The 27,497-nt window shown below is 51.9% G+C and overlaps 1 protein-coding gene across 5 annotated transcripts in view; it reads right to left on the bottom strand.

Moving 5' to 3' along the window:
* Nucleotides 1-22,913, bottom strand: part of ARHGAP39 (Rho GTPase activating protein 39) — a 163,510-nt gene extending 140,597 nt beyond the window's left edge. For 2 of the 5 annotated variants that reach the window (XM_063327679.1, XM_063327681.1), the window contains exon 1: nucleotides 19,050-19,336. In XM_063327679.1, the coding sequence (XP_063183749.1) occupies nucleotides 19,050-19,153 (104 nt within the window). In that variant the 5' untranslated portion in view covers nucleotides 19,154-19,336. Of the gene's footprint in view, nucleotides 1-19,049; nucleotides 19,337-21,108; nucleotides 21,141-22,679 lie in introns of those variants that run through there. The other 3 variants (XM_063327683.1, XM_063327680.1, XM_063327682.1) reach the window with 3 other exon arrangements.
* Between the last annotated feature and the right edge of the window lie 4,584 nt (nucleotides 22,914-27,497).

Here is a 27,497-nt window from a genome sequence, read left to right as displayed (position 1 = left end):
TTTGAGGTAGGGAGACAGGCAGAGACGCCCACTGAGATGCATCCTACAGCAGTGGCCCCAAAGATATCCTGCCCGTTTTTCTCTTTGCACTGGAAACATGAAAAATTAAGTCCCACGGTGGCTTTAAATAGAAATAAAATTTACACACCATTAACAGCCAAAGCACAATGCGAGAGCCAGTAAGTGACTCTACTATGGTCCAGCCATTGCTCCAAATGCACTCTGTATGTCCTCAGAAATTTATTTATAAAGCATTTTCTTCTTCCTCCCTCCTTGTACAACGGACACAGAGCACGACAGTTTTAAAATGACAAATCAATACAGAGCGCTCTGAAAACCAAATCATATTACAGCTGCATTAGAAATTTTCTTGGACTGTGGCTCATGAAGTATTGAATATTTTCAATTACTCTTCTTTCGCCTTCGCCGGCTGACATAAGAGGTTCCCGAGTCGGATGTAAAAATCTGCTTCAAACATTTTCACCCTGCGGAGCAGTTTAAGGCTTTTTCTTCTTGTTAGGAAAGAAAAGAAAATTTGTGAACAATAAGTGAACCTAAACCAGTGGCTGCGGTAAGTACGTCGCATAAAATTGGGAGACCAAGTTGGAAGAGTTTCCAGTTAACAACATCTGTACTTCATTTATCTCCAGAAATGCGAAGAAAAGGCATCCGTTAGAAATAATCTTCAATACAGTGGATTAAAGGGTTAGAAGCTAAAATAATAGTAAAGCTAAACTGAAGCTTCCTCCAATTGAAGAGCGAATCTGAGCTCAGGGAAGAGTTTCTTGACTCCTCCAAGTAGCATGGCTTAGGAAGGCAAAGTTGGGCTCACCTCCCCAGGAACCACGAAAGACCGAGTCACAGGGTGCAGGTCAGGCTCCACCACGCAAGCGATTCGAGCCGTTATGTCACAACGCAAGTGCCTCCTCTTCCTCCATCCCACACCTCACGTAACCAGTCACCTCAGCAAGATGGACAACCACAAGCGCGTCCTTCCTCTCCCTGGAAATCTACGGGGTTTCTAAGCTTTAGGCTATGAAAAGTGTGGGAAGGGATTTCAAAGCACCGATGCACTGGATTTTTTATTTTTTATTTAATATACAGAGGCTCCTCAGAACCCTTCCCGCCCCTTTTCTTCATTTAAGGGACGCTGCCATCTCACCTCCCAGCCCCTAGAAGAAAAGGTGTGCTTGGAAGAAGATGACTAGGAGATGAGATCCCTCAGACTTTGTCATTTCTATTTCCGCGTCCAGCCGCATTTGGATTTTAACTCAGGTTCTTCGTGTCTTTTCATCTTCTGTAGCAAATGGATTGCTGCATTAAGCCTTCATTATCTTTCCTAGCCAAAAATACTCCAAGTATCTCAACAGCTCTGCTACGGGAGGCAGCATTTAGTCTTCAGGAGAACAGACTTTCAAGGGGAAAAAAAAATAGCGTATGGCCTCGGCTATGAGCAACATCAGGAGAGCTTTGTTTTGATCTTCCTCCCCCGCTGACATCGACCAGGATCTACAACCAAGGCAGCAAGCGCAGAGCCCAACTCGTAATGAGGTCTGCTTTGTCTGTCTACTTAAGTTTTATTCATTTTGCCTTCGCAACGGTACAATCACTGGAGGCTCAGTCTGATGGCTTTTCTAAAGCAACAGAGATACTTAACCTTCAAATAATTCCCTTCACATTACGGCCCTTTCCTTTTCCCCTCCTTGTTCATCCTTGCAAGCCCTTTAGTCAATGCTGAAAAAAAAAAAAAAAAGGCGACAAATTGGACAGTGCCGTGCATCACTTCCAAGCGTTCAATAGACAGATGTTGCTTGACGCTGTCTTTAAAATAACACCCCCTCAACCGCAGCCAGCGTCCAATTTTTATCGCTGAATACCAGCACTGGCGTTTTTTTTGTGGTGGTCGGGTACCATCACTTCGTTGCTTTCTAAAAAAAAACCTCACTTCCAGCTCTGAAGGCAGATAAAACATTTCCAGGCAAGGCGTTTGTCTACAATACAGACTGCCATTCATGGAGAAGGGTCAGGAACATCCGCCTGTGTTCTGGGGCAGCCTGAAACCATCTTTCCGTACTTCAGTATAAACAGCCCTTCTCTTTGGCATCCTGCCCGTTCGAGCACAGTTCCCTTCTCTCTCAACTGTTCAGCATCACAGAATCACAGAATTGTCTGGGTGGGAAGGGAATTTAAAGAGCATCTAGATCCAACCCCCCCTGCCCTGGGCAGGGACACCTCCCACCAGCCCGGATTGCTCCGAGCCCCGTCCAACCTGGCCTTGAACCCCTCCAGGGATGGGGCAGCCACAGCTTCTCTGGGCAACCTGGGCCAGGGGCTCACCACCCTCACAGCCAAGAATTTCTTCCCAGTATCTCACCTAAATCACCCCTTTTCCAGTTTAAACCAGTTCCCCCTCGTCCCGTGGCTCCCCTCCCTGCTCCAGAGTCCCTCCCCAGCTTTCCCGGAGCCCCTTGAGGGCCTGGAAGGGGCTGGAAGGTCTCCGCGGAGCCTTCTCTTCTCCAGGCTGAACCCCCCCAGCTCTCTCAGCCTGTCCTCCCAGCAGAGGATGAATGACAATACCTCTTGCCAACTTCAGGGCCAGGTTGGACGGGGCTTTGAGCAACCTGGTCTAGTGGGAGGTGTCCCTGCCCACGGCAGGGGAGCTGGAACTGGGTGATCTTTAAGGTCCCTTCCAACCCAAACCGTTCTATGATTCTAAGTTTTCCCTTTGAGTTTTCGGTTCTACAAAGCAGACAAGAGCTACAAGATTCTCCAACGCTAACGCCAACTGTATCGTTACCAGCAGCTCAGACGAAAGAGCAAGGCAAGCGCCGAGAGCGGAGCTACTTCCAGCAAAATACTCGGCAAAGCGGAGATGAGCTCCAAGGGGTTTCCTCGGACATTTCACCCCGAGAAACGGAGCAGAGTTAGCTATGTTACTTCCACTCCCTTGCGTAGAAAATTGCAACTACACAAAAGCAAGCTAGCGGCAATATTGATTTATTAACCCTGCTCAGGCAGCTCATCGTCATATGTGACATACAGAAACCCTCGAATATTCACCTGAAGTCTCCCACCGCCTCCGTTTTTGCTTATAAAGCAATCACCCTTCGCATTATTTCCAATCAAAGAGGACGTTATCTTTCATAAGATTGACCTCGTGAGCAGATGCAAAGAGCATTCGCTAAACTGTTTAAATGGCATTTTGTACCAGGCCAATTTATCCTAAGTCATGGTTAACCCCAGTCATCCAGAGACCCACGCCGGGCTTCAGCTGGAGCCTGACTGCAGATCTCTGGGGCAAACAAAATTATTTTTCAATAATTTTTCCCCCTACACCACCCCTGTTTACCCTTCTGGTTTTGACAGTGGTATCTGCCGTACCGGCACAGTGGTGCGTGTTTGTACTGAGGTATATTCTGGTCTTGCTCCAGCACTTTCTGCTGTATGTCTTACTGATGCAAAAAAGGGGCATTATACATTTATTTCCGACAGCAAATATTTGCCACTACTCCAAAAGACCCACACAAGCCTCTCCCTTACAAAGTTTGGCTGGTCCACTTCAGATCCTACCACTTCAGGCCAAACTCCAGGGAAGCAATTCTTAAGCTCATAAATTTCGGCACTGCCTAACCAAATACCTTGAAGGCACTCCTAATGGCATGACTTTCCAGGACAAGAATGGCTTAAAAAAAAACCCCAAAAAGCCAGGAAGAGACATTAAATCTCCCGATATTCTCCCTGAATGAAGTTTTGCTGAAATATTTTGATGTTCCCTGCTTTCACCGTTGTACCCAAATGACGTCTCTCGGAGGTGCATTAAAGAGGTAAAGGCAACGCGTTAAATACAAGTATCGTCCAGGAACCCAGCAGCCACTCGGGAAGTGAAGCTTTGTCCATGTCCTCGTCGCAGCCACTTCAAATTTCACCGTGTTCCCTCAACCCACGCTCCACTTCATTCCTTATCACTATCAAACCCCCTCTATGTCCCTCTCACCGCACGCAACTTTGACGCGTAGCCCGGAGCATCCTCTCCCTCCTTCACATCTATTTTTTCCTTCTTGCTAGTTTACGTCCCTCTGGATTAACACCATGCTCGGGCTGGTTTTCCCCCCACATTTCTACTTTGCCAATCAATCCTATCTTCCTGACCCCCCACCTTGTCCCTACTACTTATTACCCATGGAGGCCTTAAGTCATTTATGGCTCAGTCCTTTCTTGGCTGTGACCTGCTGACCCCTGTTCTCTGACAGCTTTTTGTAGCCCTCTTGGACATTTGTGCCTTTCTATTCCCTGTCTAAACACCTCTTAGGGATGTATTAGAAAGAAAATACGATTACAGGATGCTGAAGTGGGTAGGTGGCTCGGCAAGGATGCTGCTCGAGTCAAAACAAGTTTAAAATTTCACGTGGCCTTAAGTTCTTACCGAGGAAAAGCCAGTTAAGAGGTAACATCAAACTGGCTCAAACCACCACATCGTGCCTTAAAGGGTGCTATGGACAGATGTTCGTAGAGTTTTGTAGAGTTTCTAGAGTTCCATAGTCCAGAGAGTGCAGTTTTTAATTGATTGCCATTGATCACTGCAGCTAATTGGATCTTGTCTTCCAGAAGCCAACTCCTCGCCTTCCTGGCAAGAGGGTTCATTTTATAACACACTTGGGACGTTTAATAGTACGGAACACTCTCTGGATGTACGTTTGAACGCTACGGACCACGTTAATTTGGCCATAACTTCATTACAGCTGCTATTTTGTGCCCACACTAGAGGAACGAGGAAGGGAAGGTCGCCTTCCACCTCCTGGAGGGAGCTGTGCCTTTACCTCCCACAAAGGCTGCCTTTAAAAACCAGGAGATAACCGGCCTTTGCACAGCTCCAGGATAAAGACCTTCCAGGAGTCGACTCGTAGAAGAGCACGGCAATTATATTTCAGCAAACGTTGGGATTAAGATATCACTTAGGGAATGGGAAAATAAAGGATACTTAGCAATATTTATGATCCAGATATTTAAACCATTAGGAGATATTCACCTCAAAGATAGTTAAGTTCATGCGCTCCCAACACAGTCAAGATATGTACTAGAGCCCTGTTGAGAGGACACTAGGATCACCAAAAATGCTACCTTTTCCTGTACACCATCCTGCCGGAGTCCAGTTGCCTTAAAAGCTCTACCATCACTCACAAACCCTTTTGCCACTACATAAAATCAAGGACCCAGAGCTACGTAAGTGATCTACCAGGGCCACAGAAGATGAAGACAAGGTCTCCTGTGAGGACACAGGGCTAGTAGATCTTTGCCTCAACTTGGAATAAACGATCCTATTTCAGCTCCTTTCCCCCCTGAATTCACCCTTGAACCCAAGCTTAGGGCATTAGATAGACTCACAGGCTGGTTTGGGTTGGAAGGGACCTTAGAGATCATCAAGTCCAACCGCCCGCCATGGGCAGGGACACCTCCCACTAGACCAGGCTGCTCCAAGCCCCGTCCAACCTGGCCTTGAACACCTCCAGGGATGGGGCAGCCACAGCTTCTCTGGGCATCTCAGACACTTCCCTCAAACAGGTAAAGCGGTTCCACACAAGTCCAGATTCCCAGCTGAAGTCCGTCTCCAACACGGCTCAGCGCTGAACACCGTACGACGTTCCTGGTCCCTCATCCCATGGAGACATGTGGGAATCAGTGGCTAAAATCATGCCAGCTGAGGGTACCCAAAAACCCCACTTTACTCCCCATTTCAGGGGGGCAGGGAGCGCGCTCCATCTAGGGCAGGCGGCTGGCCGTCAGGGTACCAAACTTCAAGGTTTTAAGGCATCCGTGATGCAATTCTGCAACGAATCCCACCTGAGGCAGTTTGGTTTTGTAGGATTTAGCCACGATATACTGCAATCGGAGCAAGTTGTGGGTCACAACCACACAAATGCACTGGAGGAGCAAACTCACACACCTGGGAGACAATTAATTTCAGTTTTGGTATCTTAGCGTGGTATCTTCACCTCTTTTAATAATTTCAATCGACAGATTACCAGAAAACTTCTAGTCTTTCAAATCTCTGGCTGAAAATCATTTGATCTCTATTTGTACAACAATCAGCGCCAGTGAGACTGAACCAGAATTTACCCCAAATATTCCTAATTTCAGTGCCACGTCCTCGAAATGAACACAAAGGTGTCCCTCATCACTTCGGGATAAATCCTGTGCCTATATTCAGAACTGTAGGTTGGCACTTTGAGCGTTGACTTTGTCAATATACCGAAGAATCAAGGAAAAAAAAAAAACAAGTATTTGAGAGCTAAGACAGCATTTTGTTAAAAAAAGATTCTGCTGCTAGGCAAGATCCCAGCGGCCACGCAAAATCGAGTTGAATGACTGGAGACACGATGAAAGCAGTGCCGTGACAACTGCTTTCCTGCCACCCAGACAATAAAGCCAAAGGCCCACCTTGGGATGGGAGCTGAAATTTCCAAGATCACAGAATGGTTTGGGTTGGAAGGGACCTTCAAGATCATCTAGTTCCAACCCCCCTGCCCTGGGCAGGGACACCTCCCGCCAGCCCAGGTTGCTCAAAGCCCCGTCCAGCCTGGCCTTGAACCCCTCCAGGGATGGGGCAGCCACAGCTTCTCTGGGCAACCTACAACTTCTCTGGGCAACCTAGATAACCCTCAGGAGATAATCCTGAGGGTTAAATGATTTCTACCACATGGGATATGGTTGCTCTGGGGAGACCCCCCTGCAGTGCTGCCTCCAGCACTGGGGCCTCAGCACAAGAGAGACACGGAGCTGTTGGAGCAGGCCCAGAGGAGGCCCCGGAGATGCCGGGAGGGCTGGAGCCCCTCTGCTGGGAGGACAGGCTGAGAGAGCTGGGGGGGTTCAGCCCAGAGAAGAGAAGGCTCCGGGGAGACCTTCCAGCCCCTCAAGGAGCTCCGGGAAAGCTGGGGAGGGACTCTGGAGCAGGGACGGGAGCCATGGGACGAGGGGGAACGGTTTTAACCTAAAAGAGGGGAGATTGAGATGAGATATTGGGAAGAAATTCTCCATGATGAAGCTGGTGAGCCCCTGGCCCAGGTTGCCCAGAGAAGCTGTGGCTGCCCCATCCCTGGAGGTGTTCAAGGCCAGGCTGGACGGGGCTCGGAGCAACCTGGGCTGGTGGGAGGTGGCCCTGCCCAGGGCAGGGGGTGGGACTTGATGGCCTGTAAAGGTCCCTTCCATCCCAAACCATTCCATGATTGTAGGACAGTCTGAAATGCACGCCAAAAAGAGAAAGCAAGCACTCATATCCCAGTCACGTGGGTGGATGGAGACACATGAGTCATTGATAACCTTTAATTACTTCGATGCGCAGATTTGCAGCCTTCCCCAGTAGCCTCTCTAGGTCCCTTTTACAAGCTCACAAGTTCTCCAGAACGAAAACAGCGCCAGGTCACGCGTTCACGCCAATAGCATATTAAATACACCGCTCTAGCCTCAATTTCCCCCATTTAGTTATTTTGCATTTTTTTTCGTTTCTGTGAAAGGGCTCAACGAAGGGAATCAGAATTCAAGCCTTAGCAGTGGGGACCGCAACAGAGAGGGACCACTCTTAAGCTCGGTCTATTTAGCTTTGAAACTAGCTTGCAGCTTCTAACCCCGGGGTGCCAAAATGAAGTATTTTTGTTTCGGTTTTCACTTTACAGGCAGCTCTGTATGATCTTTGCAGTTCTCCACGCTAACACAAGGCAAGCACGCTTCCCTTCTGAAGGCTGGCCGCTGGTGGGGTGCTTCGAAGCACGCGGCTCTACTCTTGAGACGCAAGATTTATCTGTAGTGCCTGAGTAGGCTTGCTTTATATGTAGGTTTTCCTGCAAAAATCACACCCCAAAAAAGATGCTTTCTTGCCATTTAAAAGTCTTAATGAAAGATATTTGCACTGCACGGGGGGGGAAATTTATACAGTGTTATGCGCAAGTGTGTTTTGAGCCGCATTATCCGCGTGCTCCAAGTGCAGATGGAGAGACATATGCCAGGAGTATCCAAAAGTACATATACAGGGTTTTAATATTTTCCTTATTGCTAAAAAGGAGAGGCACCTCAAGATCCAAATGCCTACAGACCCCTCCATTTGCTTACAAGACATGTTGATTCACTAAAGTAACGTGCTCGAGGAACAGTCCAACAACGCCCGCCAGTGCTGCCTGGGGAAGAGCTGATGGAAAACTCATCCAGATTCAGGTAAGATCAAGCAAGACCGTTTAGGAGAACACGGCATCCGAAACGGGTAGCCACTGCCCATAAACTCCAGCGAAACGTTCCTTCGTGTTTTGGAGCGCTACCTCGAACCATCTTTGATCCATTCTTGGAGCAACGTTTTAACAGATTCCCGAATAATAGACAGGAACGTTCACAATTACACCTATCAGTACGAGACGAATATCATCTGCGGCTTACAGGTCTGGATCTGATGCTTCCTACGTCGAGGAGCATTAGACAACAGAGGGTTCTCCTGCCAAACCTGTTCCTCCTGCATGCCAAGCTTGGTTTCTACCACAGGTTTGTATTAGTCTCCTGCTTGGAGTATCATCTTTCCAGAAGACAACCTGGGGGATTCTGGAGATGACAAAACAAGCCCTGGTTTCCCCTTACTGCATTATCCCATGTTCCTCCTACAGTCTTCTCCCCACAAGCCCTCCTCAACCTCATTCTGTGCTCTGCTTTTAGTAGTGAACAGTCAACCCTGTTCCCAGACCTGACCTTCATCTTCCAGAACAAGACCCTACTTTTTGACGCTGTTAAGACGATTCATAGAAGACCTGCTTTTGTCAGGAGTCTTGCCTCAGCTTGGAAGCCCATCCCATGGTTGCGAGAAGGAACGGTGGAGAACATCAGTGCTAGAAGCAGAGGTGGTGCAGAGATTCAGGGATCTGCCAAGAAATCAATTATTCTTAATTTATTCCTTATTCTTGATGACACCGAGCTGAGTGGTGCAGTCGACATGCCTGAGGGACAGGATGCCATCAGGAGGGACCTGGACAGGCTGGAGAAGTGGCCCCGGGCAAACCTCATGAGATTAAACCAGGCCAAGTGCAGGGTCCTGCATTTGGGTGGGGGCAACCCCCTGTCCCAGCACAGGCTGGGGATGGAGCGCAGCCCTGAGAGAAGGGCTTGGAGGTCCTAAAGGGGGGAAAAGCTGGCCATGAGCTGGCAACACAGAAACCCCCCGCAGCCTGGGCTGCATCCCCAGCAGCGTGGGCAGGGGCGCGAGGGGGAGACCCCCCTGCAGTGCTGCCTCCAGCCCCGGGGACATCAGGAGGACACGGAGGTGTCGGAGCGGGGCCGGAGGAGGCCCCGGAAATGCCGGGAGGGCTGGAGCCCCTCTGCTGGGAGGACAGGCTGAGAGAGCTGGGGGGGTTCAGCCTGGAGAAGAGAAGGCTCCGCGGAGACCTTCCAGCCCCTTCCAGGCCCTCAAGGGGCTCCGGGAAAGCTGGGGAGAGACTCTGGAGCAGGGAGGGGAGCCACGGGACGAGGGGGAACGGTTTTAACCTAAAAGAGGGGAGATTGAGATGAGATATTGGGAAGAAATTCTCCATGATGAAGCTGGTGAGCCCCTGGCCCAGGTTGCCCAGAGAAGCTGTGGCTGCCCCATCCCTGGAGGGGTTCAAGGCCAGGCTGGACGGGGTTCGGAGCAACCTGGGCTGGTGGGAGGTGTCCCTGCCCAGGACAGAGGGGGTTGGAACTAGATGGTCTTTAAGGTCCCTTCCAACCCAAACCATTCTTTGACGCTAAGAAAAAGCTACAACAATTAAGTCGTCGAATTTCTAGGACAGATTTTGAGGAAGGCAGGCACTGCACCTTCTCAAGCCAGGTGGCTTTAAAACCCGGATCAATACATCCAGAACAAGTCTCCTCTTCTCACAGGGCCCATTCCCCCATCTCTTTGCGACGAAGAACCCCCTCCACGCACTTTCCCCCTTCCAGCTGAAAAAGAAAGGTGCGTTGCTCAGGCGAGCTCAAGTTTGACAGCAAAATAATTACTGCAGAGGCACTTGTCGTTCGTGGTTTGAAGTTCTAGGCGCATTACTTATCTCGAAAAAAAACCCAGAGAATTTCCTACTGGGGGGGGGGGGGGGGAAAGCCTAAACCAGGAAATGTGCTAAAGGCGTTCTCTAAAGCACTGTATTTTTCAGGGTAGGATATTTTTTGAGCAGATGCTCCACCTACTTCCCCCACAGACGATCCACCGCGCTGAACAGCCGGACTACAATACAGATTCCTCAAGGTGACATTAAGGAGATGTGAGATATGCAGAACTGGAAGGGGAAAAGAAAAGGCTTCTAAACGAAAGCGGCGTTGATGGATTCATTTGCAATTTTCCCCTTACAGCAGCGCTGTCGGGAGCTCTGACAGATTCGACAGCATCCCTCGAAAACAGCGCAGAAGGTTGGAAGCGGGGAAGCGAACGCTCTCCGCAGCCCTGGGTGGGGCGGAGGGGGGTATGTGTAATAAAAGTCCTTTTAATCTGAAATTAAAAACAATAAAGAGCTTGCTGTCCGCTTTTGCCACCCCGCTGCTCGATTTCATCAAGCCACGCTCAATTAGAGACACACTCATCATGAGGCGAGCGACGTCGCTCCTGGCGTCATCGGCGCAGGAGGCTGCGAGTAGAGCAATGTGAGACCTTCAACCCCCAGCTGAGCCTGCCGGGAACCAGCAAGGAGAGGTCCTCACCCACGCAGGGCACAGAACCTGTCAGGAAGACCCATGGAGGTCCAGCACCTCACCACCAGCACTGCACGACCAGAACTGGTGCATCTTCAAGGCAGCTGGGAGAACAAGGAGAGCAAATGTCCACCCACAATGTTCTCCAGAAGCAGAACTTTGGTGGCCGCTGCTCAGTCAGTCCCATTGCAGAGCTCTGGATGGAGGTCTTTTGAAGTTGTGGCCTTTCAGCACTTAAAAGAAGCTTCTAAGAAGATGGGGAAAGACTTTAATAGTGCCTGTAGCGATAGGACAAAGGGTTACGGTTTTAAACTGAAAGAGTGGAGACACAGAATGAGATCTAAGGAAGGACTGTTTTACCCTGAGGGTGGTGAGCCCCTGGCCCAGGTTGCCCAGAGAAGCTGTGGCTGCCCCATCCCTGGAAACATCCCAGGCCAGGCTGGACTGGGCTCTGAGCAACCTGGTCTAGTGGAAGATGTCCCTGCCCATGGCAGGGGGTTGGACTCGATGGCCTTTAAAGGTCCCTTCCCACCCAAACCATTCGATGATTCTAAGTGGTAAGTCCCAATGCGTAACTCTGGGTGGAGATCCTTCCAAACAGCAAGTCCTGCCTAGCGCAAGGAAGCAAAGAAACGCCTTCCTGCTCTCCCCAAAGCCAGGTAGAAGAAAAAAAAAAAAAGCTCTAAAAATGATATAAATAAACAAAAAACATATTAATAATCTAAAATTATATTAATAATCTAAAAATGTTATTAAACCTGGAGGTAGACTGTCATACTGAGATATGCCGGCTTTTATTTCCCAAAGCAGGCCTTGGGTAGAGGTCAAAAAAGTTGAAGGGAAGGTTTCTTCAGAACCAGAGAGGTAGAGGAAGCGTTGCCTTTCAAATAAACATGGAGATACACTGCCATGAAGGAGAAAGGCAAGAAAATCAGTGGGCATGGGGCTTTGAGCAACCTGGTTTAGCGGGAGGTGTCCCTGCCCATGGCAGGGGGTTGGAACTGGGTGATCTTGAAGGTCCCTTCCAACTCTAACCGTTCTATGATTCTATGAAAGGGGACAGGTTTCAACCCACTCACACCTCAGCCTCTGTCCTACCTGGGAACGAAAAACCACATTGAAAAGAAAGCTCGCCCTGGGAACGGTCCCTTTAGGTGCCAGTGCTGCGGATGTCCTTGAGACAGCCACCAGAAGGTTTCTACTGCAACTTGAGCAACCTCTTGTTCTCCCAACACGCTCCTTTCCTTCGATACCCAATGCAGTTCAGGCTGCCAGGGACCGTGGGGACCCAACCTGCTCCCTTCTCCCCACAGCCACCGGATTTAACGCCAGCGAGGGCCAAAAGATGATCTCAACTCCAAAACCGAGCCCACCAAATCCCAAGCAGCAGAGGTCACGCTTAGTCAAGCGGATGCAAAGCAGGGAATCGCAGTCCAGCGGCCTCAGCCAACAGCCTCCCCTGTGCTCATTTCACCCAAATCCCACCACTTTTCTGGGAAGCGGATGAAAACCGCACGCCTCGGCGAGAGCCTGCTGATCTGGTCGGAGACGCGTGCACACAAATCCCTCAACTCCTCTGCTCCAAACAGGGAGCTGGGTGGTTTTTTTATATATATTTTTTTTTCCCCCTTTCTAATTCTTCCCAAATGTTCCTGACCACATTAAACGTTGCCAGAATCAGAGGCGTTTTGTGGTTTTGTTATTTTGATTTTTTTTATTATTTTTTTTTAAAGCCTCAGCCACCACAGCGCACCGGGCACACGGAGAAGGCTCTACAGGATTTCTCCTTTGAGAGGACGTGGACTCACAGATGCACACGTTAGATTAAAGGGAGCAAAGAAGCTTATGAAGCAGAAACAACAGCACCCAGAAAGCCAACTTCAGGTCGGCAGCAGGGTTCAGAAAGTACTTAAGAGACAGCTTAATTACGAATAAAACTGATGATACATCCGTCTATCCTCCAAAGCCTTTCGTGTGCGCTCAGCACGCTGCATGGCCAGCTTGAGACGCGTTCCTCAACCTGAGTAATTCAGCAGATGGACACCAAAAAAACTCAAACCCCTCCCAGCACAGCGAAAGGAAGCAAGACAGGCTCTTCAAGAAGCAGCATTTTCCCCTTTCGAGTCCACGCGTAACTCCGCATCTCAGCAGGCTGCCAGTGAGAGCGGGTGGCTGTTTCATTTGGAGTCTTTTAAAGGGTATAGACAACATGGTTGATGGTTGGACTCAATGATCTGAAAGGTCCCTTCCAACCTAGGGAATTCTACGATTCTATGACATTTTTTACAGAGGAGGGTGGCGAGACCCTGGCCCGGGTTGCCTAGAGAGGTGGTGGATATTCCATCCCTGGAAACATTCCAGGACAGGTTGGATGGGGTTCAGAGGAACTTCATCTAGTTGAAAATTCAGCCTGGAGAAATCTCTGGGGAGACCTTCGAGCCCCTTCCAGTCCCTCAAGGGGCTCCAGGAAAGCTGGGGAGGGACTCTGGAGCAGGGAGGGGAGCCACGGGACGAGGAGGAACTGCTTTAAACTGGAAAAGGGGAGATTTAGATGAGATATTGGGAAGAAATTCTTTGCTGTGAGGGTGGTGAGCCCCTGGCCCAGGTTGCCCAGAGAAGCTGTGGCTGCCCCATCCCTGGAGGGGTTCAAGGCCAGGCTGGACAGGGCTCGGAGCGACCTGGGCTGGTGGGAGGTGTCCCTGCCCATGGCAGGGGGGTGGACTCGATGGCCTTTAAGGTCTCTTCCAACCCAAACCATTCTATGATTCTAAGATGTTGGACAAGATGGCCTTTAAAGGTCCCTTCCCACCCAAACCATTCTATGACTCCAACTTCAAAGAGGGCCTATTTGTCTAAATATCCCACACAGCCCATGGGCTGACTCTTATAACCTTAATTCCACCGTTATTTAAACACACCCTATTGTCCATCCTTTTCTTCCAAAGCTTCCACGTTGTAGTCAATAAACGATTGCACTTTTCCATCTAACGCAATGATCTCTCCCAACTGTGTGCAAAGTGCTCTCAGGCTTGCAAGAAGCGCTATGGAGAGATCAATAAAAATCATAATACTATAGCTTCAACTCGCCGAGTAAGTAACCGTTCTGGATGGTAAAAAGCTTGGGTTTCCAAACACGTCGCCCGTGGAAGTCATTTACATTCAAGCAGAGCGCAGAGCAGAGAGGGAAGATCAATAAAAATGCAACGAGGCAGACAGAGAAATGTCATCACCTCGGGAAGAGGCAGCCCAGAAACCGCGTGCATCCGACGAGAGCACAAATGGACCAGGCACGTGTGTTTTCTGTAGGGGCTACACCGCAAGGAAGGCATCAGCTTCAATTCAGAGATTTTTATTTTTTTTTTTATAGTCCTCGGTGGTAAAGAGGAAGGGGACTGCATGGTCAAAACCACTGATGGCCCAGAGAGCTGAGATCCCAGACTCCAGTACTATTTTACTGCACCACTTTTGACACATTAAGGTCTCTTCTCTTCCCATTTGTAGAATGGGAACAGCGGTGAGGTTGTTCAGCCTGGAGAAGAGAAGGCTCCGGGGAGACCTTCCAGCCCCTGCCAGGCCCTAAAGAGGCTCCAGGAAAGCTGGGGAGGGACTCTGGAGCAGGGAGGGGAGCCATGGAACGATGGGAATGGTCTTACACAGAAAGAGAGGAGATTGAGATGAGATCTTGGGAAGAAATTCTTTGGTGTGAGGGTGGTGAGCCCCTGGCCCAGGTTGCCCAGAGAAGCTGTGGCTGCCCCATCCCTGGAGGGGTTCAAGGCCAGGCTGGACGGGGCTTGGAGCAATCTGGTCTAGTGGGAGGTGTCGACATCCCTGTCCACGACAGGGCGTTGGAACTGGATGGTCTTTAAAGTCCCTTCCCCCCCAAACCATTCTATGATTCAGCCTGGTGAAGAGAAGGCTCCAGGGGGACCTTTCAGTACTCAGGGGGCTTCTAAGAAAAATGGGAACAGACTTTTTAGCAGGGCCTGTAGCAATAGGAGAAGGGGTAATGGCTTTAAACTGAAAGAGGGGAGACTTAGACTAGATATTAGGAAGAAATATTTTACGTGGAGGGTGGTGAGACGCTGGCCTGGGTGGCCCAGAGAGGTGGGAGATGCCCCATCCCTGGAAACATTCCAGGCCAGGTTCGAACGGGGCTCTGAGCGACCTGATCTAGTGGAAGATGTCCCTGCTCATGGCAGGGGGGTTGGAACTGGATGATCTTTGAACATCCCTTCCCACCCAAACCATTCTGTGATTCTATACGCACAGATGCAGAATATGCCCATCCTGCGGCGAGGTCAGAAATTTAAACTTTTGGTACACAACTCTGCGTTTTGTTTGAATGTTTGCTGAGGTTTTTACTCCGATTTATAACCCCCAGTCCCTCCGCACTGCACTAGAAGACAAGAGCAGCCTCCAAACCACCTTCAGGTCAGGTATCAACTGGTCCGGGGCTAAGTCACCGGTGGCCGTGACAGCCCCCAGGCATCCTTTATGCCACATTCAAGCCCAAATATCGCTAATCCCCTGCTCCTTACACCCCTCCCTCCCTTCCAGCAAGGGCTTTCCTCGCAGTCAAACTGTGTTTTAAAAAGTCGGCGCTAACGAGCAAAACTATAACATTAACCCCAAGTCAGAAAAGCTCTGCTCCACGCCACAAACGTAACTTGCAATCCACGTTCAATCCAGGAACAAAACCTTCCAGGATCGCGTTGCCTGTAAAAAATACAATAAGCAAAGCCTTCTCCCCCTGACAGTCTATTTCAGGCCTCATTTGCCGCAAGTTTTATGAGATGTTAATCAACAATCAAAAATTTCCACACCTTTCACTGCAGGAATCGTGGTTTCTGCTCTCTAAATTACACCACAGGGTTACTACACGTCACAGTTAATGAGCCCTCTCCGCCCGTTCCCAATCTCCTTCCCATTTACTGTTTAAAAATACTTTAACAATGCAAAAACTATATTTTATTTTTTTTTTTGCGTTTGAGAGGACAGAGATGAGGATATCCAGTTGCCTGCCAACCAGCTAGGTCAGTACTGAAAAAAAAACATAAATAAAAAATAATCAGAGCGATGTATTTAGCTCTCTAAAAATTGGGCATCCGTCAGGCCTCTTTGCAGGGCTGTTTGTTGAGGATGCTTTAAAAGGGCAGGAGCAATCCCAGCAGAAAGAGGAGGAAAAATAAATACAATCACCAGATCTATTAAGGGCCGAGAAAACAGCGAGGGACGGACGAAGAATTTGAGAAACGAGGCGCCTCCCATTGTCACAGCACAATGTGGTTCTTTCACCGCTCGCCAGGAGCTGGTAAAGGGAGAAAACCGGCTTCGGAGGTTCCTGCGAGCAATTTAAGGAGTGACGATTAATTCCAAGGCTTCCATTTCTTCCCCTCAGCACCCGGAGTACATTTATCCCTCGCTTGCTTCTTGGCAAACTGGAATTAAAAATAGCCAGCCCGGATGAGTCGCAAAGTGAATAATAAAAAAAAAAAAAAAAAGTATTACAAGCAGAAATGTCTCTTTTTGAGAAGAGAGAGAGGAGGAAGAGGAAAGGTCTAGGTTCAATGCGTTATCTAGAGCATGTAAGGAAATAATCACTCAAGCAAAAACGCAGGAGGGAGAGGATGGCTGCTGAAGCCAGGAACAAGAATTTTTTTTTTTTTTTTTTTATAAAGGTACTGGAGGGAAAAAGTCATCATAACATTTCTAGTGATCTTAATCAGCAAAAAAAAAAAAAAAACCACCACCAAAAAAAAAAAACCCAACACAAACCCAAGTTCTCCCTGATATTTATTATCTGGGGCAAACAGGTCCAAATAAACACGCCACAAAAACGCTGCCGTACAGTGACGCTGGGTAAAATCCAGGCTAAAAATCCCACACCTGATGATTTACGATCCATCCCCTGGAGCCAGTGCCCTCCATGGCTCTGCCGCACCGGCGAGGAACTTGCAGCTTTACCGGATTATACAGAAATTTTCCCTCTTGGAATCAGCCCAGTCCCTAGAGACTTCTGGGTTGTATTTAATGGTTTCGTTGTGGTTTGTGGGTTTTTGTTTAAAGGTTGTTGGGGAGGGATTTTTGTTTGTTTGTTTTTTAAAATCGTGTATATTCACGAGTTACTAGAGGTGAGCTTCTAAAACCTTCATCTTTTCAGATGAGGAACACCACACCGCAAGTCTTTGGTCTTCATACGATTGCCAGAATGGTTTGAGGACTTCAGCCTTGCCCAAACCGGTCTTAAACCAAGATACCTACTCATGAGACACCATGTCTGCTATCTAGATTATAGTTTACCTAGAAACTCACCCAGAAAAACTTGCCCTGGAAGCTTCACCAGCCTAAATGCAGATTGAGCAATCACAGTAGATTGACCCAGGAGAGACAATGGTCAGGTCAGTTGACCTGAAGAAGGAGAAGACGCAACAGGACGCTGCTGGAATGGGGATTTAGGAAGCTGCTCCTATCTAAAACGATTACTTTGCTGGGGGGAGTTGTCTACACCAGCTCGTCGCACGTTTCTACAGCTCAAGACTCCAACCCTACAATCACTTCCCAGTTGACAACCCGCCACGTGGTAGAATGCAGCTCAAGGACTCAATCAAGCCCAAAGTATTGGCCAAGACCTTCAAATCCAGGTACAGAACCGTGGATTCACCTAATTCTCTGGGATAGCTCCTCACAAAGCTTTAAACAAACACAAAGTTGAGGCAACTCCTTCCCTGGAGCTCTACCCGAGGACATTAGGCTTATCCTTAGAGAGGACCTACGTGATGCAATGGGCCTCCTCCACCTTCCTACCAAAGAATGGCCACGTTGCTCCATGTGACAGATTCTCTGATGCTTTCTCCAGTCTAAGCTGAAGTATTTCAACAAACAAGACTCCATCGTTTCTCTAGGAAGAAAGGTTTCACAGCAAAGTTTAGTCTGTCAGGAAGCACCCAACACGCAGCCTGGACATCCCTAATCCCTCCTTGGAGGTGTTCAAGGCCAGGTTGGATGGGGCTTTGAGCAACCTGGTCAAGTGGGATTTGTCCCTGCCCATGGTAGGGGGTTGCAAGTGGATGATCTTTAAGGTCCCTTCCAACACAAAGCATTCCATGATTCCATGATCCTGCCAGGACCAGCTCAAGGATTTTGGAAACTCAGAGTCCTAATTGAGAGATGAGCTGTAGATACCACAACCACAGGCAATAAGGCAGCTTGCAACTGTTGAAAGCCACAGCTCTAAAGATAGAGCGACGTACAGCCAGGCTGCTGGGATTGTCCCAGATTTTACCAGGTTTTTTTTTAATATTAAAGAGGTGGAGGAGCAGCTCTGTAAACAAGGAAGCAAAACAAACACGCACCAGATTTACGATCAGCCGCACCGTGCTCCCGAGCAGCTCTGCCCTCACACGGGGCTGGCTGACGACACGTACCCAGAAGGTCCCACATCAAACTGATCACACATGGGCAGACGTTATTTTCCTATTTTTCAGAAGCCAGGCATCCCATAAAACACTTTTTTTTTTTTTTAATTATTTTGGACAGGATCTGGGATTCAACAACATTCTCTAAAACATCTGGAAGGCCTACAACTAGTTGATGGGTTGGCGAAACTTCTCAAGCATCAGGTCCAAGCCCTACATTCCTGCTTCAAGATGATGGCATCTTACTACTCATATAATTATAACGCACAACCACAGGTCCAAAATGCCCAATACAGGGTAGGAAGAACGAGGCAGAAGGGATTTCCTTTTAAATCAGAATAAAAAGCCATCCACACAACGTGTACCACCTCACTGCTCTTACGTTGCCAGCTTCGTTAGCGTACACATATCTTCATTAATCTTCATAAAGCTGGTCAAGGGTACGCCCAGCATCACTGTTGAACTTAACAGCTGCAGCAGCTGCCTAGGACTAACCATAAAATCCATTTTGTGGTTGCAACCAGGGTAGAAAGTGGCTCTTGTCCCAACAGGACAGCAGCAGCAAAAAAAAAAAATAAAATAAAATAAAAAATTCTCAAAACCAAAATAAAACCCACGGACCCACCAACCACACACCCACCGTCACGGCTATTGGGGAAAATCCCCTGTGAAATACGACGTTAGTCAGGATTTGGAGAACCTTCAACAGTCCAGACTTCAGGAGTCTCCCTCTCCTTTTACAGTCAGACTTGATGATCTTAAGGGTCTTTTTTCCCCTCCCCAAACCTAAATTGATTCTACAATTCTCTGACATCTCCTCACTCCCACTACCCCAACGCAACGTCCCGGCAGCAAGTCCCACGGCACCCAATGGTGGGACCCTCCCAGCAAAGACCCATCCGGCGCCCGATTTAACCAAATTTAATCCTCCTGCATCTCTTCACCCACCTTTTATTCAGCTGCAAGCTACGAAGCTCTGGGCTCTTGGCCAACCGGCTGCATCTCCTCTCTCTCGCTCCCTCAGAGCTGCAGGTTACAGGAGACCGTGGCATTTCTGCTTCTCTTATTAGGATCGTTAATGACCTAATTTAAGCCACGTAGAGTATACCCAGGAATTACAGTCACAGGCTCCTCAAAGGAAGTTCACAATAAATCACAGAAACTCAGCGGCAAGCACTTCTCGGGCACCTTTATATCAGCAATATTAATTTTACCAGGAGGACAGCGAGTTCGCTCCCTCCCCTCTTTTTAAGCCACTGACGAATCGCGATGTCTTGCTAGCAGCCTCCTTTGAAAAAGCTCCTTTGAACCCATCTCCAGCTCCTTTGGAAGAGAGCTACGCGAAGACATCTGGCTCGCAGACAGGCTAGACCTTGGTTTGTCTTGATCTGCAGCAGGAAGAACACAGCGACCATAGATTTCGGTGGGAAATACCCCGTGAGCGGCTCCTTTAGCGTCAGAGCGAAGACTTCACTGGAGACGATGGGCCTCAACACATGCCTTTCTTCCCCAAGGAAGAGCGCTGAAATTATCTCTCCCAAGGGGATTAGCGTAACTCAAGTCGTTGGGATTAACCTTAAAAGAGTCATTTAGACTTAAAAACCATCCCAGGTACTGATACGCTGCCATCAGCGGCTCAAACTCCCAGCGCAGAGTTGGATTAATCCAAATTTTAGGTGGGGAATGTATCTCCTGAGGAGCCGAGCGTACGTACAAAACCCCACGGGAGATGTCTGGGAAGGGTAACGCCGCTAGACCTCGAGTCCCGCCCCCCCCTTCCTCGCACCCTTCCTAAGTGATGGGGAAGAAACATATAGCTTCTCCCTTCTAAAAAAAAAAAAAAAATAGAGAAAGCGTACGGCACGGCACAATATTCGATAAGAGAACCACAAGAGGCATTTATCAGCCGATGTAAGATCACATCTTGCAAGCACAAGCCAAGATCTTCACATCCACGAGCACCAAACACCAAGTACCATCAGTCTCTCCCCTCCCCACACTCCCCCCCTCCCAAAAAAAAAAAAAAAAAAAGTCAGCAGCGAGACAGTTTGCAGCAGGCAGATGATGGAATCGCGAGGGTGTTGGTTCCCCCTAGCACCGCAGAAATCAGCTCGCAACGGCGCCACAAACGAAGGCGACAGATTTCTTTCCTTTCCCCCCCCCCCCGCCCCAGCCAAGGTGCAATCACGCTGTTTTTAACGAATCATGTGGTATATTAACATTCAGCCGCAGCTACCGCCCGGGCAGAGGCGAACATCCAACCGTCCATGGACAGGAACGGCGACGGGAACGGCCACCGATGCCGAGCTCGGCGTCGCATCTCGCTGACAACTGGTCCAGCTACACCCAGCCAGAATCATCCCCCCCCCCCCGGCCCCCGCTCCCAGTTCAAGCCACCTGCTGCTTGCAGGTACCCAGAAAGCTCACACCAAGCTCCCTAATTTCATGAATTTTCTTTTAAAAAAGATTTATTATCCCCCCCCACACACACACCCCCCCCTTTTTAAACCCACCCAGCTGCCTGTGCCAGGTGAGGCACTGGAGCGCAGCAGCTGCGGGTTTATCTGTAGAGGTCACCCAAGGGTTGATTAAACTGCTATCGCTAAGGAAAAGGGGGGGGGGGGCAGGGAAAATAAATAAATAAATAAATAAAAAATTCCCATCCTGCAGTTTTTGCAGCCAGAGAATGCAGGTCTGGGGAAGCAGCAGAGCAGCGCAGGGAGGAGGGAAAAAAAAAAAAACCAAACAAAACCCCCAAACCAAAACCCCACAACCCCCACCCGGCAGCTCGCTGTCCACCGCACACGTGAAATAAAAAAAAAAACCAAAAAAAAAAAACCCACCCAATAAACCCCATTCCAGCACAAATACCACAACTCGGCCATTTGTCCCCACTTTCATGCCCCCCCTCTCCCCCGCCCCCTCCCCTCTCTGCAGCCCCCCCCCCCCGCAGACCCTGCAGTGGGATCTCCCCCCCCCCCAACAAGCCCGATCGCTGCCTGTGCACCTTTCCCAGCGCATCCCTGCATCCACACCCATTCCCACGACACCTTCTGCGTGTCCCCCCCGCGACACACACTCCCCGAACCCCCCCATTTCGCCCTGCCACACCTTACACCTCCATAAAAATCCCTCCCCTGGCTGCATCCCATGGGGTGGGATCCATCCCAACCCGTACCACCCCCCCCCCCAACCCCGGCAGAGCATCCACAGGGAATAAAGTGGGATCCAGCCCCCCCACGGGGAGCAGGGGAGGGGGAGCCCCTCCAACCCCCCCCCCCCCCCCCCGCCCCATAGGGAGCACGGGGGGATCCAGCCCCTCCATAAGCCCCGCCATGGGGAGCAAGGGGGGGGGGGGATCCAGCCCCTCCATAAGCCCCGCCATGGGGAGCAAGGGGGGGGGGGGGATCCAGCCCCTCCATAAGCCCCGCCATGGGGAGCAAGGGGGGGGGGGGGGATCCAGCCCCTCCATAAGCCCCGCCATGGGGAGCAAGGGGGGGGGGGGGGATCCAGCCCCTCCATAAGCCCCGCCATGGGGAGCAAGGGGGGGGGGGGGGGATCCAGCACCTCCATAAGCCCCGCCATGGGGAGCAAGGGGGGGGGGGATCCAGCCCCTCCATAAGCCCCGCCATGGGGAGCAAGGGGGGGGGGAGGGGGATCCAGCCCCTCCATAAGCCCCGCCATGGGGAGCAAGGGGCGGGGGGGGGGGATCCAGCCCCTCCATAAGCCCCGCCGTGGGGAGCAAGGGCGGGGGGGGGATCCAACCCCTCCATAGGGAGCAGGGGGGAGGATCCAGCCCCTCCATAAGCCCCCCACGGGGAGCAGGGTGGGATGCAGCCCCCCCCCACGGGGAGCAGAGGGGATATGCAGCCCCCCCCACATGGAGCAGGGAGGGATCCAGCCCCCCCCCCCCCCTACTTTACCAATGATCCCCCTAGAAATCAATCAGGGTGGGGTTGGGATCCAGACCACCTCCCCCCCCCCCCCCCCCCCGCTTCCATCTCCCTCCACAGCGAACCACAGCGAACCAGGTGGGGGCACCCAGCCCCCCCACCATGCACCAAAACCGGGGTGTGTGTGTGTGTGGGGGGGGGAATGTTCACCCGCCCCTCCACACCCCCTCAGAGCACAGGGGTGGGCTTAGCCCCCAAACCTACTTCCCGCCCCCCCCCCCCCAAAAAAAAAAAAAAATAAAAATCAAACAGGCACAGACAGCCCGCCCCCCAATTAAACGCGTAGGGCGACAGAAGGGGGGGACAAAACACCCTCCTCCCCAAAAACAGACAGCCCCCCAAGGTGAGGGGGGGCGGGGCAAACATCCCTCAGGGCACCCCAAGGAGGGGGGGCGCCCCTACATAGATATATGGGGGGGGAAAAGAGGGGGGACAAATGGGGCCCAGACCCCCCCCTCAGGGCCCCCGGGGGGGCCTCGGCCCCCTCGGGGGCCCTGAGGAGGGGGTCTGGGCCGCATAGAAGAGGGGGAGCAGCCCCCACCTCCATAGGCCTCAAAAGCCCCGGTAGGCCTCAGACACCCCCCCCCCAAAAAATAAAACCCCACCCCGCGGTGCCGGTTCTCACCTTTCCGCCATCTTCCCGGCGGCCTCACCGCTGGTCGGCGGCGGCGGCGGCCCCGGTGCCGGTTCGGCCTCTCATGGCCCCGGCGAACCGATCGAGCCGCCGCCGTTTGTCGTGTGTCGTCCACCCCCCGCGCCGCCGCCTCCGCCACCCCCCGGGGGTTCCGAACCCGCGGCCGCCCCGCCGCTGACTGAGGCCGGCGCTCGCGCTGCTCAGCGTCCCGCCGTCACCAGCGACAACGGCGGCGGCCGCCAATGGGGAGAGGCGGAGGGGGCGGGGCCCGATGGGGGCGTAGGCGGGACTTGAAGGCCGCGCCCCCTCTTCCGGGGAGGGCCGCGGGGGGTGATGGGAGTTGTAGTTCGAAGGGGGAGGCGGGGGTTGCGCATGCGTGTGTGTGCATGCGTGTGAACATACGTGTGCGCATACGTGTGGAGACGTGTCCGGGCAGGCAGGTGTGCGTCCAGGCATGGAGACACCTGTATGTACATGCAGATATACGCCCACACGTGCAGTTATACGGACACGCGTGCGTACATACATGTAGATATACGTGCAGACATGTGTACGTGCATGCAGCTATAGCTACACACGTGCAGATATATGTACATACATGTGTACATATATGTACGGACATGCAGATATATGCGCATGCATGCATACATACACGTAGATTTATCTACATACGTGCAGATGTATGTATATACATGCACATGTCTGTACACACACGCATACGTGCATGCAGATATATGTATATGCATGCAGATGTATGTACATGCATGCAGTTATACGCACACGCATGCCTACACACATGCAGATATGTGTACATACGTGCAGATATGCGTATACACGTGCAGAGATATGTATATACATGCACGTATCTGTACACACATGCATACACAGGTGCAGATATGTGTACACGCATGCAGATATATGGACATGTGTGCGTACATACATGCAGATAAAGGTACATACATGCGAATATATGTATATACATGCAGATAGCTGTACACACACGCATACACGCGTGCAGACGTATGTGCACGCACGCAGTTATGTGGACAAGTATGTGTACATCCATGTAGATATATGTACGTATATGCAGAGATATGTATAGACATGTAGATACATGTGCACACACGCAGCTATAGGCACATACATGTGTACATACATGCAGATAAAGGTACATGCACGCAGATATACGCACATGCATGCAGCTGTGTGTACATGCATGTAGATATATGTACACGCATGTAGCTATATGTACATGCATGTAGATCTATGTACACGCATGCAGTTATACGGACACGCATGCGTCCATACATGTAGCTATATGTACCTACATGCAGATGTACGCATATACTTGCAGATAGCTGCACACACATGCATACACGCATGCGGGCATATGTACATGCATGCAGATATACGTGCACACATGCAGTTACAGGGACACGTACGCCTACATACATGTAGATACACGTACCTACGTGCAGGTATATGTACATACATGTAGATATTTCTACACACATGCAGGTACACTATGTACACGCGTACATACATGCAGATAAAGGTACACACATGCCAATATGCACACACGCATGCGGATATATGGACAGGCATGTAGATCTATGTACACACATGCAGACATATGTGCATACATGTGTACATAGACGCAGATACGTATGTACGCACATGCATACCCCCACGCAGAGATATGTGCATGCGTGCAGGTATACGCACATACGTGTAGATACACACGCAGACGTACAGATATACATGTACATACGTGGAGATACGATTACACACACGCAGATACGCGAACGTACGCGCACACGCGCAGACATACATCCAGGCACGCAGATACGTGTGCACGCAGGCGTACACCCGCGCGGACATGCGTACCGCCGGCACTGCGTGCAGGCACGCACGCACGCACGCAGCCACGCATCGCATGGGCGCAAACACAAACGTGCGTGTGGACGCAGCACACGCGTGTGTGTGTGTGTGTGTGTCCACTGCGCACAGGCGTGTGCACCTACGCGGTGGTTGTACACGATGTATGTGCGCTTACACAGCACACACACGCGTGTTACACCTCGCGCATACGTGCACACCTGCCCCGCACACGCCTACGCACGTCACGGGTGCACACACGTGCGCACGCAGGTGCACGCCTGGGCGCTGAACACGCACGCGGCGCGCAGCACGCGCGTCGGCACATACGTGCACGCTGCCTGCACGTGTACCGGGCGCTCGCACGCACACGCGTGTTACGCCCGCCCGCCTCACGGGGACGCCCGCGTACGCCCACGTATGACGGCACGGCACGCTGCGCACGCGCCTGTGCACACGCGACACACGCACGCGGGCACAAGCGGACACGCGCCGCGCACGCGAACTGCACACGCGTGTGCGCACACGCGCTGTGCCCCACAGCACCCTGTGACCCACAGGGGCCCTCGCCCCCGAGACCTGCACCCCACAGTGACCCCCTCTGCCCCATAGACACCCCCCTCCCCGTGCACCCCACGGTACCCCACAGTGACCCCCGCCCCCCAGACCCCCTCCTTTACCCCCCAGCACCCCACTGCACCCCATGGCGCCCCACGGTGACCCATAGCCCCTCCCTGCACCCCACAGTGCCCCCCACTGCATCCCACAGCCCCCCGTGCGACCTGTGTCCCCCCCTGCACCCCATTGCACCCCATGGCGTCCCATAGAGACCCATAGCCCCTCAAGGCACCCCACAGCCCCCCACGTTACCTGTGTCCCCCCCTGCACCCCGTGGCACCCCATGGTGCCCCACAGCGACTCATAGCCCCCCCCCTCCCCTGCACCCCACAGCACCCCACGGCCCCCCATGCAACCTGTGTCCCCCCCTGCACCCCATGGCACCCCACAGTGACCCATAGCACCCCCCTGCACCCCATGGGACCTGCGCCCCCCCTGCACCTCACTGCACGCCACAGCCCCCCATGTTACCTGTGTCCCCCCCTGCACCCCACAGTGACCCATAGCCCACCCCTGCACCCCACAGCACCCCGTGAGACCCGTGCCCCCCCCTGCACCCCATGGTACCCCATGGCATGCCACAGTGACCCATACCCCCCCCCCTCCCCGCACCCCACGGCATCTCACAGTCCCCCGTGGGACCTGTGCGCTCCCAGCACCCCATTGCACCCCATGGCGCCCCACAGTGACCCATAGCCCCCCCTTGCACCCCACAGCTCCTTGTGGGACTTGTGCCCCCCCCCCACACTCCCACTGCACCCCACAGCCCCCCACGTTACCCGTGTCCCCCCTCCACCCCATGGCGCCCCACAGTGACCCGTAGTCCCCCCCCGCACCCCATAGCACCCTGTGGTACCTGTGTCCCCTCCCCCAGAGTCCCGTGGCACCCCATGGGACCTGAGTCCCTCCCGGCACCCCACTGCACCCCATGGTGCCCCACAGTGACCTGCCCCTGCCCCATAGCCTCCCCTCCTTGCATCCCCGGGGATGGATAATGACACCATGATGTACGTGGTGACCACATCTCCAAATTGGTCGTCTTCCTAACGACGAGAGCCCGGGCCTGAAGGGGACCAGATTGTCCCCAGCCAAGGTTGCCCCCTCCTCCAGGATGGCTGACCCATGGCGTGGGGCTTGATTTGGTTTGGTCGCTAAATCCATGCTTTTTTAGTTAAAAAAAAAAAAAAAAAAAAAAAAAGGATGGAGAAGGCAAATGGTTTGGAGGGACCGAATTGTGTCACTGTGCCACCCGTTGCTCTAGGAACCAGCTCAAAAAGTCGCGCCGCGGTTAGGGGCTGGGTGGCCACAACTGGAGTCTCCCCGAGCCCACCTTGCTCCCCTGGCTTCCAGCGGGTTTCTCTGCCTCGCCTGGCTCAGCAGACCCACCCCACGGCAGGTCCCACGGGGAACGTCATTTCTCCTTCAACTCTACTTTTTCCAACGCCACCCAATGACGTTCCATCGTGTTTTCTGACGGATCTCGTAGGCGTCGAGAAAGGGGCTTCACCAGCACCCCCCCAAAGCTGGTACACGACGCGGCTCTGTGGGACGGTCAGAAATTTCCGTTTCAGCTCTTCTGCCTTTTAACAGGCCGCTTCTTCCCCCCTCTGCCCCCTACCTCAAGCTGGAGAGGGGACCTCTGTGTCCCTCACCTAAACGTGGACAATTTGAGGGCACCAAGAGGGAGCAGCCAGAGATGGAGACAGCCACTCTGGGGACATGCTGTGCTCCCAGCAGCCACCTGCTAAGAACTCAAAGGATGACAGAACGGTTGAGATTGGAAGGAACCTCTGGAGATCACAGAATCAAGGAATCGTAGGGTTGGAAGGGACCTCTGGAGATCATCTAGTCCAACCTCCCTCCCAGAGCAGGGTCACCTAAAGCAGGTTACACAGGAACACGTCCAGGCAGGTTCAGATCGTCTGGTCTGACCCCCACGTTCAAGAAGGGCCACCTCCAGTTGGTTGCCCGTGACTGTATCCAGATGGCTTTTGAGTGTTCCCAAGGATGGAGACTCCACAGCCTCTCTGGGCAACCTCTGCCAGTGCTCATCACCGTCACCGTAAAAAAGTGTTTCCTGACGTTCAGAGGGAACCTCCTGTGTTTCAGTTTTTGCCCGTGGCCTCTGGTCCTGGCACTGGGCACCACTGGAGGCACCCCGGCTCTGTCCTCTATGCCCCTTCCCTTCAGGTGCTCATAGACATTGATGAGACCCACCCCGGAGTCTTCTCTTCTCCAGGCTGACCAGTCCCAGCTCTTGCAGCCTTTCCTCGTACGAGAGATGCTCCAGTTCCTTCATCATTCTCATGGCCC

This window comes from Chroicocephalus ridibundus, chromosome 2 (assembly GCF_963924245.1).
Source record: "Chroicocephalus ridibundus chromosome 2, bChrRid1.1, whole genome shotgun sequence".
NCBI classification, from domain to species: domain Eukaryota; kingdom Metazoa; phylum Chordata; class Aves; order Charadriiformes; family Laridae; genus Chroicocephalus; species Chroicocephalus ridibundus.
Note: the sequence above shows the minus strand (reverse complement) of the source record. Positions and strands in the feature narration are given on the sequence as shown.